The 16,032-nt window shown below is 35.8% G+C and overlaps 3 protein-coding genes across 3 annotated transcripts; 1 reads left to right on the top strand and 2 right to left on the bottom strand.

Annotated features, from left to right (window-relative positions):
• Nucleotides 1-524: 524 nt before the first annotated feature.
• On the bottom strand, nucleotides 525-8,638 carry LOC131673669 (WD repeat-containing protein 44). The gene is made up of 9 exons (XM_058951848.1): nucleotides 8,071-8,638; nucleotides 7,508-7,718; nucleotides 6,729-7,376; nucleotides 6,523-6,657; nucleotides 6,161-6,451; nucleotides 5,153-5,521; nucleotides 4,369-4,833; nucleotides 3,872-4,284; nucleotides 525-3,620 (listed from the first exon to the last, which is right to left on the bottom strand). The coding sequence occupies exons 1-9, from the start codon at nucleotides 8,136-8,138 to the stop codon at nucleotides 3,131-3,133; spliced, it is 3,090 nt and encodes a 1,029-aa protein (XP_058807831.1). The 5' UTR covers nucleotides 8,139-8,638; the 3' UTR covers nucleotides 525-3,130.
• A 2,404-nt stretch (nucleotides 8,639-11,042) lies between these two features.
• Nucleotides 11,043-12,640, top strand: LOC131673681 (putative ankyrin repeat protein RF_0381). The gene is made up of 2 exons (XM_058951868.1): nucleotides 11,043-11,442; nucleotides 11,514-12,640. Exons 1-2 carry the CDS (start codon nucleotides 11,043-11,045, stop codon nucleotides 12,608-12,610), a joined length of 1,497 nt encoding a protein of 498 aa, XP_058807851.1. The 3' UTR covers nucleotides 12,611-12,640.
• A 337-nt stretch (nucleotides 12,641-12,977) lies between these two features.
• On the bottom strand, nucleotides 12,978-14,492 carry LOC131673680 (peptidyl-prolyl cis-trans isomerase G-like). Its single transcript, XM_058951867.1, has 6 exons — nucleotides 14,415-14,492; nucleotides 14,126-14,344; nucleotides 13,856-14,055; nucleotides 13,575-13,796; nucleotides 13,225-13,501; nucleotides 12,978-13,139 (listed from the first exon to the last, which is right to left on the bottom strand). Exons 1-6 carry the CDS (start codon nucleotides 14,490-14,492, stop codon nucleotides 12,978-12,980), a joined length of 1,158 nt encoding a protein of 385 aa, XP_058807850.1.
• Between the last annotated feature and the right edge of the window lie 1,540 nt (nucleotides 14,493-16,032).

Raw genomic sequence — 16,032 nt, 5'->3', positions numbered from 1 at the left:
CAGCATGAAATAGCAGCAGCGTTGTGATTTCAATCTTCACCTCCTCGGCATATTACAGCATTCGCGTGCGTTGCACTGGCTCTGCTAGAAAGATTATGGAAATTAAAATGGCAAGGCACACGCGCAATCGCTAATAATACAGATAAGAATCTCAGGCGTTGTAAAGGTGTTCGATCACGCAAATCATCGATCCTCGTGTGCACAAGTGGCCGCTATTCAATTTTGCTATCTACTACTGCTGGTCAGGTATCCGTGTACTGTTTTGGCTGATTTGCATATGGTTGACACTGCACTTGGTTGCTTGCGGGCTATTGTCTTATCGGACGCTTAACATGGTTGATCGAACGCTTTCAGTGCTGTACATGTATATATGCAGTACCCGTAAATCGCTTTTAAATGCCTTTCAAGCTGAATTTCGAAGGACACTTCTCTGTTTGCTGTTGGTCATTGACTAAAAACTGGTGTAACATTCGTCTGATGTTTGGAGAAATTGAATGTACAACTGATGTAAAAGTATACTTCGTTCTTTTATTCATAGTGATTACCCAGCTGAATTTCATTCTATATACTCGGTTTCTCGACAGGATTCACAAGAGAAAATTGATTTTTATTTTTGTTTTTTTTTTTTATAGAATAAATCCGTCTCTAGATACATCAATGAAAAAGACGAATAAGTCAAAAAAAACTCGTTGCTTCTAATTACAGCGCAACAAACATAATAAAGCCCATAACATTATGTTTAATTAGGAAAACATTCGATTTCTTTACAATGAGTTATAACAATATAACACGCATTAATATTGGCAACTTATAAGTTATTAAGAATAAAAAGCGCGCTGCTGAAAAATTTATATGCGTAGCAATTAATACACGTTTTTTAACAGACGTTACTTCTCTACAAACAAGTTTACAAATAATATAATTTCTGTTTTTCTTCTCTTTCTTGTTTTTGTGCACAACACAACCATCCAAAAAAATGGTAATGTTTTCATAACCCACTAAAGCATACTCTAACCACCCTCGCTGTATTTTTTATCTTCGATATTTTAATCAATATATGTACAATCTTACAAACTACAACGATTTTTTTGTTTTGTTTTCGTTCCTATCTCTCTCTCTCTTTCGCCCAATTCATTCAATCTTTTGATAGCGTTTATATACTTTGTTTTATTCCTTGCATATTTACAATATTATATATATAATTTAATTTATTCACTTCATTTTTGCAATATTGTAATAGATATTAAATATGAAATCAACGTTGCCCTTTAATAAAAGAAACTTTCTTTTTGCATAAATATTAATGAAAGCTTCTACTAATCATACATTGCAAAGGTGAAGATTTTATCGAAAGTAATTTGTTCTAAGAAAATTGTTCTTACAGAAAGCGTAGCATTGAGTAACTGGATAAGCAATCTCAAAATTCAATGAGTGATAGTACTGTTTATAAACTTATAATAACATAACCGTGATTCAATGCTGATATAATTAAATTACAAATCATTTACCTCATAATTCTTTGCATACTCATGCATTCCTCACACATGAATAATTGATTTTTCAAAATATTTTCAGTCCTTTATCAATTTCAAGTTTTTACGAAACTTCTGGAATACAATGGAAAAAATAACGTTTTATTTGTTTGTAAAGAATACTTTATGATTTTGAAATATCTAATAGCTTAAAATAATATTAAAGCTGAAGAGCAATGAAATCGGGAATAAAATCAAGACGTTAGGACCTGCAATAGCTCGGTCGATAGGGCTACAGACTCGCACACGGTAGGCCCAGGTTCGATTCCCAGTCCCTGCTAATTGATATAAGCACCACTGAAAAAAGTTTTATGTGCTTTGTTCTCAAACACATTGTAAGCCTCCGTCTCTGATTAGCACTGACGAAGCATCAACAGAGCGACGTTTAAACAAAATTTTTTAAAAAATCAGTATGTTTCCAAAGTTTACGAAAAAGGTATAATATAAAAATAACGTTTTGGCATTTTATAAGGAAGCTTATTTGTTTCAAGAGCATCTAAAATTATGGCATCGCGAAAAATGGAGTTTAAAAGACCAAAAAATTTAAATCTTGAAGATCAAACATTTCGGTATTACCCTAAGTTTAACATTAAAATATTTCACGCAACGATAAAGTGTTCTTTCAAGTTTAAAAACGCTTGATTTTGTCAAACATTAATTTGTTTCAGCAAAAGTTTCGGACAAATTCTATCACGATTCCTAAGGTGGCATGATGACTTATATTATTCCAGATTCTTTCATAAAAAAACATCAATGAAGTATAAGGCTCAATCTTATTATAAAATGCTTTAAAGTATTCAAAAATATATTCTAAGATAAAGGCAATTTTTATATAATTTAGTATCAATAAAATTAATTCACACAATAATGAGTTATTAAAATTTGCATTGAAATCTGTTTAAAATATTAAAGAAAGTTTGAACACTTTAAAACATTTTTAATACTCGTTTTGATAATAATTGGGTATCGATCTAAGTATTGTGTAGTGTATTCTTTTATTATGTATACTCTACTAATTTTTTAATTTATCTATAATTAAATCTGGTAACTTTGAAAATTCATTTGATACATTTAAATTTAAATAAAATAGAAGTTAATATTTTCTATGTTTAATAAAGTCACAAGATTTTCATATATCCATATGGCACCCAATTATTATATTCAAATGATATTACTAAAATTAATTGACATATCAATTACTTCCTCAACAAGACACGTACAATTCTCTTCAGTTTGTAGCGATTACTTTCAATGAAGACGCTCTGCAATAATCAAATCGATACCGCAGCTTCCAGAAAAAGTACCCTTGTCTAAAAGAAAGACATCAAAATCTCTTATTAATGCTGATTGTTGTTTTTTAAATTCGCTACATATTTGCCAAAATTTCCACCTTCACAAATCTTCTAGACGAGTATATAAGCAATCTCCATATTCTACTCTCTAATAAGACTGCTTATTTATTAGAAAAAAGCACCCAATCCAAAATCTTTGCAAGTTACACTACAATTCAAATTAACGGAAAACTTCGCAAAACAATAACCAATTGAATTTAATGAGCATCGAGAAAGAGATAACGAATAAAAAAAATAAAAAGCTCTTTAAGCTAATGCCGACGCAGGCAATGAGCTGTGCTTTGGTTTCGTTTTATTCAAAAACACTTTGATACAACCATTAAAGTCCGCGCTGACAAGCACATGACCACCGCAGCCTTTTGTTCGCTGTTCGACCACCGGATCAACCGGCGTCGCATCAGTACTCGCACTGTCGGAATTTTTCGAATTTTTACCTTCAATTTGAGCCTCACGCGCTTCGATTTGTCTTATGATACTTTCGGGATTCGGTGCGAATACAGCACACGTGACTGTAGCATTATGAGCCTTGATACCTTCCCAGAAATCGTTACGATCACGGCGAACGCTTGAGAATTTAGAGTAATCATGATGGGTTTTCCAAATGTAGATGCACTGGTTTTCCGATCCACTCACAATATACTGGCCATCTGGGCTGAAGTTAGCTTTTATTTGGCTGCTCACGTTCACGTAGCCTTTGTACTTACATGAGAGGTTCAGGTCACGTAAATCATATAGTCTGTAAAAATAATTACATAATCATACAGTTATTTACTTGAAAATTTTGTTTTGCATTTGAGACCGTTCATGAAATATAAATGTATATAAAATCGCTAATCGCAAATGTCCCATAACACTACGTACGATATATTTTAAAATTGAATAACACAATCATAAAGGTTCACTAAACCCCGTACTCGCATCCAATCATCCAATATCATGCCTTATTCAAATGAATACAAAGTGAATCTCTTTGAACTTTTAACTAACCTAATGCGACTGTCGTTGGACGTGACAAGAATTTTTTCCTCGCCGGGCATAGGCTCGATACCGCTGATTTTTCTACCTGTGGAATTTTTCCCGCGCGTCGAGCGAACGTGGATCTGCGTATGATACTTTAACTGATCAGTAATATAAAATATACATCTGCCATCATACGAGCCAACCACAGCAAATTTGCCATCCTGACAGAAGTTTGCCGCGGTGATAAGTTTTGTCTGACCATCGACTTCATTCCACACTGCGACCTTTTTATCTGGGATATTCCATAGACGTAATTTACCATCAAGTGAGCCAGATAAAAAGTAGCGATCATCTTTTGGATGAAAGGCTATCGCCGTTACGAAATCGATGTGTTGGAAACAACACAGGCATTCTTTTCGTGAGATATGCCACAGTCGTACCTAAAGATTTGTAACAACGAACATTTAATATACAATACGATAAATAAGTAATAATCAAAATATATAAACATAAAGAAAACTTACCGTTTTATCCATTGAAGATGAAAGCACAAAATAATTCTTCGACCACGAAATGTCAAGCAAATCAGAAGTATGACCAGTATACGTGCAGAAAGGCTTAGGCATAAACGGTCCTAATTTACTACCTTCTGTTTCGCCAGCAATATTCACCATAGCATGAGGATCTTCCATTGACTGTTGAGAAACAAGTGACTCCTGTGACGGGGTTGGGCTGACTTTTTCCGCATTGTACTTCGTTCTCATGTCCAGAAAATACGGGAAAGCATCTCGTAGAACCCATATCCTCAAAACTCGATCCTGACCAGCAGTTGCTAATAGTCGACCACACGCCGAAAATTTCATACACCATACTGCGCCCACATGTTCACCACTCAGATCTTGTACATGTTGTAGACCATAGAACTCGTACGGGCCTTTATGACTGTTCGATGCTTTCAACTTGATACATTGCTGTTCGCCCGGGTACACCTGTTAATAATCATGCAATTTTAATAAAAGTTGTCGTGCATGTCCTTCTTATCGTGGAAAATCCTTTTGGTAAGAGTAAAAGAAATGTTTGTTTGCATATATACATTTTTTGAAACAATTTTAATTTTTAAGAAAAGTCTATAATGAAGTATAAAAATATATCGATATGATCCAGCTTGGAAAGATCAGTTTTGTATGTTATATTCACTATAGAAAACAATCGATACAAAAAGCCTAGTGCTCAATGAAAATGCTGTTATTTGCATTTCTAAAAGCCGAATTAAAAAAATACGCGATCAATAAGAGTATCAACACCAACCTCGTCGACGATGTCCATGACGTCTTCTTTATGCCTCGCGTGCGATACTTCTTGCGCGATAGATTTAGCTTTGTCCATAGTTTTACGAACAGTCGAGCCAAGGAATCTCCGGAGTTTTTGCGTTCTTTTGCGAACACGACCGACAGTCACATCTTCGTCCGGCGGAATACTCGACATCTTACTGTCGACACTCTCTTCGTCACTCTCCTTCTCCTTCTCAAGGCTCGAGTTGCTTATGTACTCCGAGGTCAGTCGCATTATGTGCAACGACAATGGATTTATGCATTGTGGCAATTTGTCCTCGGCTATGCTCAATGGCACTCGTTCACCTGTATCCAAATTCAACACTGTCACTTGTTCCAGAATTTCCTGCAATGTAAAAACAGTTTCGCTGGTATTGTTTCGAGCTTTTCATTTGCGAATGAATTTTTGTATCTTTTAGCGGTGATAAAAAAGAAAAATAAAGTTGGTGATTTGTGAATCGAGCTTGTGTTTGCCTGTTTCTACGTGCATTAGTAATAAGTGGATTAAAGTAAACGTTAATAGCTAATTTCAAATATACATTGCCCGAGGTCAATCGATTTTACAGATTTAAAAAGAACGATTGATTTACTATCAATTTTTCAATCATTATTGACCAAGGGCTTTATTGAAAAAAAGGCATCAATAAATTTTCATTGCCAATAAATCATTGCATTATAATAAATACGAATAGTGCTTTTCAAAAGAAGAAAACGAATCAATACGATTTTGCCTACATCGACAAGCGTGTAACTTCAAATTGTATATACACATGATGTACTCGGCGTTAATTATTCATCATATGAGCTCGTTTGTTAGAATTTTTGAGAAAAAAAAAGCATTATTAAGTGACTGAACTAACCAAGAAATACTGCTATAATCCGATAGGTTTATCGCAAAAATAGAAAAAATGGCAATTATAAGTCAAAGGTGAACAGATTGCTGTGGAAATTGCCGATTTTAAAACAGAAAAAAAATTACACTTACCATGTCCGTAAGACGTTTACCAGAATCAGTTCTAGTTCTCACAAACATATTTAATTGTTTAACTAAATCTTGATCACCAGCCGATTTTCGTCTTTCCTTCGTACCTTGTGTCTCATTACCTGTAACGTTATGAGATCCTAAAGAGTGTCGACCAACACTATTGCTTGATATTGAACTTAATGGACTATTAGATTTATCACTTGAGTTCATACTCATTAATTCGGCTTTCATTTTTGCTACTCTCTGAAGTTCTTCTCTAGAAGGACCTTCAGCTTTCGCTTTGTCCTCATCCTAGAACAAAAATCTTGATGTTAGTTTCAATAAATAATATTATTCAATAAGAAAAAGTTAGCATAACATACCTGTGGCTTAACAACATATTGTCCTTTTATGGCAGATCTAATATCAAGAGAATGTTCAAATTCTCTAGTTATTGATTCTATGGTACTAGCTGGACTAGGTAACGACGATGTTGACAATAAAAGATCTTTATTTGGCTATAAAGAAATAATAACAATTGATATATGAATATTCTCAGTGGTTATTCAAAAATATGACTATTACTTACAATTAAATCGTTTGGTGTTTGAGCTTTTGTTTTTTTCTTACGACGAGGAGGTGCCACAGGCATTTTATTAGGAATAGCTGGAATATCAGTAGGTTTACTATTAAATTTAGTGCTTGCAATCACATCAGGTTCTTGAAGTACAGTAGTTTTATCACACTGAGAGGAAGATGACTGATCAGATTTACCATTCAAGGATGGTTCTCTGAGAGCATCTCCTGATAAGGTCATAACACTGGATGACTGGGATAATTTATCAGAAGCAGTGTCCTCGTCCTTATTTGAAACACTATGTATGGCTGTCATTTGAACTTCTCTTGGCAAAATGTTTGTTGGTACACTAGTAGGGGTTTGTTGTTGTAAGATTCCGGGAGGTAAAACTTGTAAAGTACTGTCTGGTGCACCAGCTAATATTCGGCCTACTCGGCCTAGGGAAGTCATACTTTGCAGACTTAACGTATCATGTTCAATTATCCTAAATGGATGGGAAGTTTTTGAAGGTGTGGGAAAGACTCCTTCAGTAGATGAGGTTTGGCTGTCTGGAGGAGAATTGTTAACAGGAATGTCATCGTCTTCTGTTTGCATACGCTGTCTCAACTCACGAAATTTTCTCCTACCTATTATTTTGTCTGTCCCTTTTTTCTCTTCCTCCTATAAAAAGCAATTAATAAGTTATAATTCAAAATTGCTAAGGCAGTGTTATTTATATAAAAATAAAAAAGACGATTTGATTATAGACATTGCTAATCACAAGAAAATTATGAAAAAAATTAAGTAATTACAATTACAGATTTTTCAGCACTTTGTTTCTTGTCCAATTCATCGCCAGTAATTTTTTCTAACACTTCAGTCGATAGCTTGGATTCGCTTTCACTGACTGGCTTTGGATCAGCTGGCTTAAGAAAGACATGACTATCTGATTTTGCAGTTGGCGTAGAAAACTTCTCATCATTGGACTCTATAGTAGTGTTTGATTCCACATGTCTGCTTTTCCTAATAATTAAATGGAATGACATTCCTATAGATATCACTCATCAACAATGCACCTTCTTTCATAACAGCAATCACAATTTAGAATGAACAAGCTTGCTTCAAAGCGAATTATAAAACCGAGTTTTTTTTTTAAAGTCACGTATCAAAATACTACAAAATGATATTATTAAACTGAATAACGGCACAGACGATTATCAAATCAAATTACTCCAAAATACTCGATATCAATCAACTCGCGGCAACGACCGTCAAGATACACTCGTGACGCAAGGGAATGTACTTAAATATGCGATGCAATGTCTAAAAATAGAGTCTTAGCGAGAGAGTAGAGATGAACACAAGTTGATCTTACCTCGGTGCACGATTACTGGTATCGTCCTCGGCGTCAAAGAACTCCTCGGAATCGCTGCTCCCGGACATTCTGGACGGAGTGAGTGTGTCTTTAGGTGTCAGAGGCAAGTGATCATGGGTGTAAACGGCAGCAACGTCATTGTTGTCTTAGGTATATATCTGTGTATTTTTTTTTGTTTGCTAGTTTACCGTGAAGAGAGACGATGACTGACTTCAACTACGCCATCATTGAGAGCCTTTGCGTAGTCACTGCGGACTGCGGACGATGACGACGGGCTGGGCTCGTAGCAAGCTAAGCAGAGCTGCCGGAGAAAGAAAGAAGAGGTGACTAATACGCGTGCGCATTACTCGCTGTTTTGTAGTGGGGCAGTGTTTGAATTTTGAATTAGACCTTCCGAAACAACAGTGATCTGTCAATCCCGTACAAGTTTATAAAAATTATAAATAAATGAATAATGCATATTGCAAAATAGGTGAAAAGAGATGAAGTTGACAAATTTCTTCCTGAAAATCTCGCACAGCTTCATTGAAGTCGCTCAGGTGACATAGTATGTGGAATTTCCAAAGTAAATATTGATAATTTTCAGTAAGCCGAAGATTTTTAAGAATTTTTAATCCTATCAATTATGGAATATAAGCTCAATATTTGATTTCTTGTAGATACTTTTAAAGCAATTTTTGGCATAGCAAATATAAGTTCAATAAAATATCTTATAAATATTATTTATACACAAATAAAAATAAATTTTTATAAATTTTATTAAAATGGCGATGTAGTTATTATTAATTCAATCTATATTTCAGTTATGAAATTTTACAATGTATGTTCGATACATATGTCACGAAGTCGACAATCGCACTGAAATATATTGCTAAAACTTAAAATAATTGAGTCAACTATTTGAACCAGTTTCTGATATACCTTTTTTTTTATTTATAATTTATATAAAAAAATTTGATGAAATTTAAAGGAGTGGAAGTTATTCGGTTTTAGCGGGAGTTTGAAATTTCTTTAACATTATTGACTTATATTAAATGAAGAAATTTAATTAATATCCTAATATTAGATATGGAATATGGAAATAAGCCGAATAGAATGTCTTTCTATCCGATTATCACACGTTAGAATAATTTAATCGTGGAAATTTTTTATTGAAGACTTATCTATTGCGATGCTCTCAATCAAGACTAACTTAAGCAGTAATCAATCAGTATTGTTGGATTACGAATTTCATGTCAAAGTCAGATATAAATTCAAAATAGATTTCCAGCGTGTATATCTGGGAATGAGAGAGTTGCCGGGGGAGGGGAGGAGCTGTTCATAATCACCAACAAAAACGTCGAGGCAGTTCGAATATAGTGCAGATGTACAAATTGTTAGAAAAATGATTATATTCGATTGATCATATATATATAGTATTCTCGAGTCAAGAGTTGGTTATGCACCGTGAATTGTCTTTGACCCTTGACCTCGTGACTGTAACTTCCAGAGGTGATTCTGTACAGACTCAACTCTTTTCTCATTAAATGCGCTCGATTAGTAGATTCGCTTAAGCCTCGCCGTACAATGAAAGAAAAAGTGATCAATATTTCGAACTTATATCAGTTCGCACAAAATGTCTCTGATATTAATTTCGAGAGAATTTTTGAATTTGTTGTCTTAATTCAAACATCAAGTCATAAAGTGAATTTCTCATTGTTCAACTCGAGAGGACCTTCGAGAATACGTAACGTCTTTTCCGTTGTAACAGCTGTAAAGCGACTCCGTTTAATAAATAGTCTGAATATTTTTATAACAAATTAATGTAGTACGTGTAAGTTCAATCAAAGAAAAATGCCCCTGCGTCGAATATCTAGCTTAAAAACGTTAATGATAACTATTGAAAATCATATATCGTAATCTGGGCACATTCGTGAAGCGCGACGCAGTCAACAGTTGTACTAAAATGAACAGTTACATATTGGTTGATCGCACACACACACGCGCGCGCACACACCGATTAATTTAAAATAGGTCCAAATGAAACTTAAAGAACTTGATGCGAAAAGCGAAAGAGGAAAAAGTGAGATCGAAGCGCGGGAAAGTAGCGAACAAGGGAGGGGATGTATCCCTAAGGCTATAAGAGCGGGTCGTGAGCGACCCTGACTGTTATTATCAGTAGAATCCAACTTCGTGTTTGCTATTTGTAAGTATTTACATCGCTGAAAGCAATAACAATAAGCTAATGCGAAATGATAGGTAAAATTGTTGAGCCAGCGAAGCGTATACTTATATATGCACTGTCAGCCTTTCGGAGCATTCGTACAACAATATTCGAACGTTTAGCTAACTTTTTTGATTAGTTATATTGCCTAGCTTTGCTGCATGCGAACTTTTTTAAGACTAAAACGAGAGTGGTATGACTAGTGAAGTTTATCCGAAGGTTCGGATTGTTATTGTTTACTTCTTCTTTAAAGGTAGGCCAAAGGCTTAATCATCCGATTGTGGTTCCGCGATTATTGTCAACTTTTTCAATAAAATTTCCTTGCAAGCAAGTCTCAAATACCTATAAGAGCTTGTTGTTTTCAGTAATAACGTATTGCGTAACGTATTGCAGAATCGCTAATAGAATGTGGAGCTGATAGATAATAAAGCTATCTATTTACAACAGCATCTTAGTTCTTGGGATTTAAGCCATTGATGATTTGTCAAGCACCAAACCACATGCCTCTCCGAAGAATTTAGCAAGCTTTTTTTTTAATATTTGACTAGAGATTAACAATGGTAAGTGATTTGAGTGCAATCTAACGAATGGTGTGAGTACAGTGACATAGTCCAACTGTAACGACACTTGGCCATTACCAAGCCAACAGTTTAATTCATGATTGTTATTGCATAATTGGCCAGTATTGCAAAAAGAATATTTAGATAAATTATTCGAATTTCTTATCATACAATGGCAAAACGAAGATTTGATATTCATTTTAGGAGAAATGGACTCATTAAAATGGACTTTTGATAATGGTTCGACATTTCTCCATTTGGCTGTGGTGTACAATAACCTCGAGATTATTACGTATTTGTTGATCAATGGTTACGACATCGATACGTTAAACAACTTCGGTGAAACATCGCTGCTAACAGCTTTGAAAGTGGATAATTTTGACGCAGTGGCGCTTCTGGTTACGGCGGGTGCTAACATCTGCGCTGTCGACCCGAACATCGGCAAAACTGCTCTAGAACTGCTGATGACGAAGAAAAGGGAAGCGGTCGATGCTGTGATAGTGCTGTTCACGAACAGCTTGATAAGAATGAATTTGGATAACGAGGTGCTGATCGAATTGCTTATTAAAGCCGGTCGGGCCTTTAGATACGTGCAGCTTCTGAAGAATCGTGAGATCAGCCGAATATTTTTAGAACGCAACCCCTGGACCAGTTACGAATTCGATTGCGTTGCGCGATAGAGCAAGGTGACTTTGATACCATAGAATTGATTCTGCGCTATGGCAATAGTTACAGCCAATGGCCTTTTCAGTTGAATCTATTTTTCCTCACCTTGTCAAAGAGAACAGATGTTTGGGAGGAACATCTCAAACGCTTTTGCCAATGGGAAATTTTCACTGAATTAACAATTGAAAATATAGATTTTATGTATAATATGTCGAGTACTGAAAATCTGCGAATACTGTTGGATAGCGGGCTACACGTGCTCGTGAAGCACAGATTAGAAATAGATTTACGAGCGTGCATCTGCTCGAACAAGAATGTTGACGCGGTGGAATTTCTACAATATGCCAATGACTTCGATGCAAACGCCATCGGCACCAAACACTATACTGCCCTGCACTTTGCGATGTTCCATCATAAATCAGCAAATGCACACTTTCTTATAGAGTTGGGTGCCAACGTTAATGCCACAAATAATCAGGGACGAACAGCTCTGTTCCATTGCGTATACGAGAACTACCGAAATAGGCTACTGATGCTACTAGAAGCCGGCGCAGACGTGCAACTCACGGATAATAATGGTATCTCGGTCTTTCAATTCGCTCACGACAATAAAACTCTTCTGATGAGTATGATCATTGCGCAGCTCGCAATTGAACATGATCAGGGTAAACCGATCAGCCCATCCATTCAGGATCATATTAACAATAACATTGACTATAGAGTAACGTTCCAGACCTGTCTTGACCAACTCCAAGTGTTAAAGACATACCATCTTTCCGAGCGTGTCACCTTGTACACTATTCTTACTAATAAGGTTTCCGTATTCTATCGGTGGGTGAATTACGAGATGACCTTGTCTCTACGTCGACAGTACGTACGGAGAGATGATTTTAATTTATTTTATGCACAAGTGATCAAGAGAAAGATAGTCAAGACTATGCTACGAAAGATTTTCATACGCGGAATAACTGATATTATTTTCAAAACCATTGGGAAACTAATTGCCGATGATCATATCATCATAAGGAATATTTTAGAATATACGAGTGACTCAGATATCCGTCGGTTTTCGCCAACTTATTCGATGAATGTATCATCGACACTGCTTTAAATGCTCTACCATATATGCGTAACAAAATAAATGTCTGTGCCCAGTATGATTTGAAATCTAATTGACTCGGTCTGAACTGAAATATAATTATTAAGGCTTGGGACTGTTTAAACCTTTCATTTACTCAGTATTTATTTGGATACATTTTAAGTACTTTAAATTAAAAACGAACTGCAGTGGGCGTTTTCATTATGTAGTGAGCATTTTCAATCCTTTTAGTGTCGTTCACAAAGTAAAGCACAATGATAAAGCCGAAGAGCATACAGCGTAGGTATCACATCGAACAAAGCCAATGTGTTACGCTAATGATAAAAATTTCAGTGTATCTAAATATACTGACAGAGCCGTCGACTCTCTTAATATCCTTTCATTCATCTCCAGCGTTCTCCGATCTCGACGAAAGCGAACCCGTTGGCTCGCATTCTACGCTCGATCGTAACCACACTTTCTTTTTCGGCTGCAAGACGCCGCAGTTACAAACTGTTATTTGCCGCAGTGGCTTTCCAAACTTCGTCCCGTAGGCGTTAATCTGAAAGACAAACGCGCGCCAAACTATACCATGAAGCTGGCGTTAACGCGCCAAATAAATACGTCATCCGCTCGGTGCAGCCTACTTTCAATACGTTGTCCATGCCTTTAACCACCTTGCCAAAGACGACCTTTCGGCCGTTCATCGTTTTCAACGGCTGAAACGTCAAGTTGAATTTCGAGTCGAATCCGTCTTGTCGATCGTTGTAAGTCGACAGCACCCCGGGGCACGAATGTTCTAGAGTGTAATTGTCCTCGTTGGGAGCCCCATCGTGGATAGAAGCACCACCGAGACCGTTGAATTTCGTAACGTCTCCGCCCTGACACCAATAATCGGATACTATGCGATGGAATGGAGTACCTCTGTTGGCAATTTTCATATTTTCGTTTCGTTAGATTCACGTTCTCTTTTAACGACAGATAGAGCGACTCCTACTTGTAAGACATCCTCTCGTATCCTTTGCAGAAAGCCTCGAAATTGGCGCAGATCGACGGAACGTAATCGTTATACAGCTCGAACACAACTCTACCTAAGGGCAGGTTACCCAATGCCAAATCGAAGAAACACACCGATCGTTGAGGGCCATCGTTGTGTTCCGGTGGAACAGCATTTATTGTGATCGATGGATATCTGAAGGGCTCTTTCAGCCATGGAAATCTACAAAAGATTTTCATCAGTTTCCCGGAGACATAATCAGTTGTTCGCACTCAGCGTACCTTTGTTTTTCTTCGATTTGTTCTTTCAATGCTTGCCACGCCTTTGCGTGTACCTTTGGCGCATATTCACCCACAAGAAGACAATTGACCGTGCGGTATAACTTTTTATTGTCTTTCATGATGCGCTTGCACATTTTTATCTCTTCGGTTTGATCTATCTGATACTTCTTATCTCGCAAATTCCAACAGTCAACCTTTCCCTAATCGTATCAAGCACGTTTGCAATCTTGCAAAACTATCTTAATTTTTACATGATTGTACGATAATCACCCCTAGTCTGTAGACTTTATTGAGCGCTTTCGCAAGCTGCAAGTTTTGCAAATGAACAGCCTTCGTCAATCGTGCATCGTCCTTCAAATTCTCGGTGTCGTAGTAAATGCTCGTGTCGAATTTCGGTGGCTTGTTGTCCACTTTTGGCTTAGCATTGGCGCAACTCAAACGATGCGCTTGGTAGCACTTGAAATCTATTCTATTTACCACCGAGTCGACCTGGCAAATTCATTTACGCGCGCATATTATTGAATGAACGTTTGCAGTTTCGCTCGCGTAACAAACCCACCTCGCCAGGTAAAAAGCGTGGTCTGATAGGAGGATCAAATATAACAGGCTTATCCATTTTCTTTTCATCTTTCACCATTTTCCGTACATTAGTTATTGAAACAAGCCAATGTTTGCTCTTTCTCTATTGTATAGACAAGGGAGAAATACTACTGTAAATTTAGAAAAGGCTAAACTGACTGTCATCTGAAATTGTTAATGTACGAAACCAAAATAAACAACTTGTGGCTTGTTTCAAACGTTTAACAGATAGATCGTAAATTTTAGTGCTCATTGAAAATTCTTTTAACTCAAAATTTGTTGTGTAAAAATGAAGTAAATTTGAACCAATAAGTCTGCTGCTTTAATGAACAATTCAAATTATAAAAAAAGAATATAAGAATGAAAATTACAGAAATTTTTGACGTACACAATAGCGAAGGTAACCTTATTCTTGTGAGTATATAATAAACACTGGTTATAGTGAATAATTTAATCAATATAATTTAATAAAATATTTCAACATCGCATTTTTAGGATCAAAACACTTGCATTTTGATCCATGATTATGAAAATTATAAGATTAGATTACAGGATCATAGTGCAATCTTGGAGTTGCTTACTCGACGAGTACTAAACTTGAGTTTATTTAAAAATGACTTTCAAAAATTAAAAACTTCAAAGCTATCCTTTATCACTAAAAATAATAAATCCAAACAATTACAAAAAGACAAAATTAAAGGACTTATGAGTAGTGAATTGTTGGTTATAAAAAAGTTACTCATGGTAAATTTGCGGTCATTCAAAATTATGCAGCAATTACTTCAAGAAAATAAAGAGTTGCAAATATTACTGAACGAGTCCAATGTCTTTGCAAAAAGACAAAAACAAAAAGGAAAATACGCGAAAAAAGAAAATGAAAGTTGGAAAGAAATAGAAGTTCGGTTGAAAAAGCGACTTGGATCTTTTTTACACCAATTGAATAGGGTTTCCAAGAGTTTCCTAGCAAGTTTTAACAATGGTTAATTTTCATAAACACTCAATCAGCATTTTCTACCATTTTTATTTGTAATTTTAATTTGTTGTTATTCTTTCCTTTAAGATTATCAAGATGATTCTGGCTACAAATGTGTTCTGATGCACGACAATGGTGAAGATAACTCACAAAGCCTGAAGTTGGCATTTAATGTAACAAACAGTGGAGCCTATAGGCCGCCAGTTAATACAAACACACTTTTAAAAATTATTAATAATGTACATCAAGAACTTTTATTCGATGATAACTTGGATGTTGTTGTGAATAATTTAAGAATTCGCTTAATTTCTGAAAGTATTTCGAACTTTAGTTTCGAGTGCATGTACGTCGATCGTGGAATTAAATACCTTCTACTCACGTGGAATACTGAAGATCATAACGAAAAATCTGACTTGAAAGATTTAAAATCAAATAAGTGTAGTTATAGAATTGACAAAGACATTCAAAATGCTATAAGACTCCGCAGTCTAAATTCCTCCATTTGGAAAAGTTTTCTATTAATGAAAACTATTCAAGAGTTCGTAATTTTCAACCAAGTTTACGAACTTGTCAAAGCTTTTTTATTTGCCGCGAAAACTTGCGGAAGCGATACAACTTCCAAAAC

Source organism: Phymastichus coffea, unplaced genomic scaffold (assembly GCF_024137745.1).
Source record: "Phymastichus coffea isolate CEN01 unplaced genomic scaffold, Cenicafe_Pcof_1.1 PCOF00190, whole genome shotgun sequence".
Lineage (NCBI taxonomy): Eukaryota > Metazoa > Arthropoda > Insecta > Hymenoptera > Eulophidae > Phymastichus > Phymastichus coffea.
Note: the sequence above shows the minus strand (reverse complement) of the source record. Positions and strands in the feature narration are given on the sequence as shown.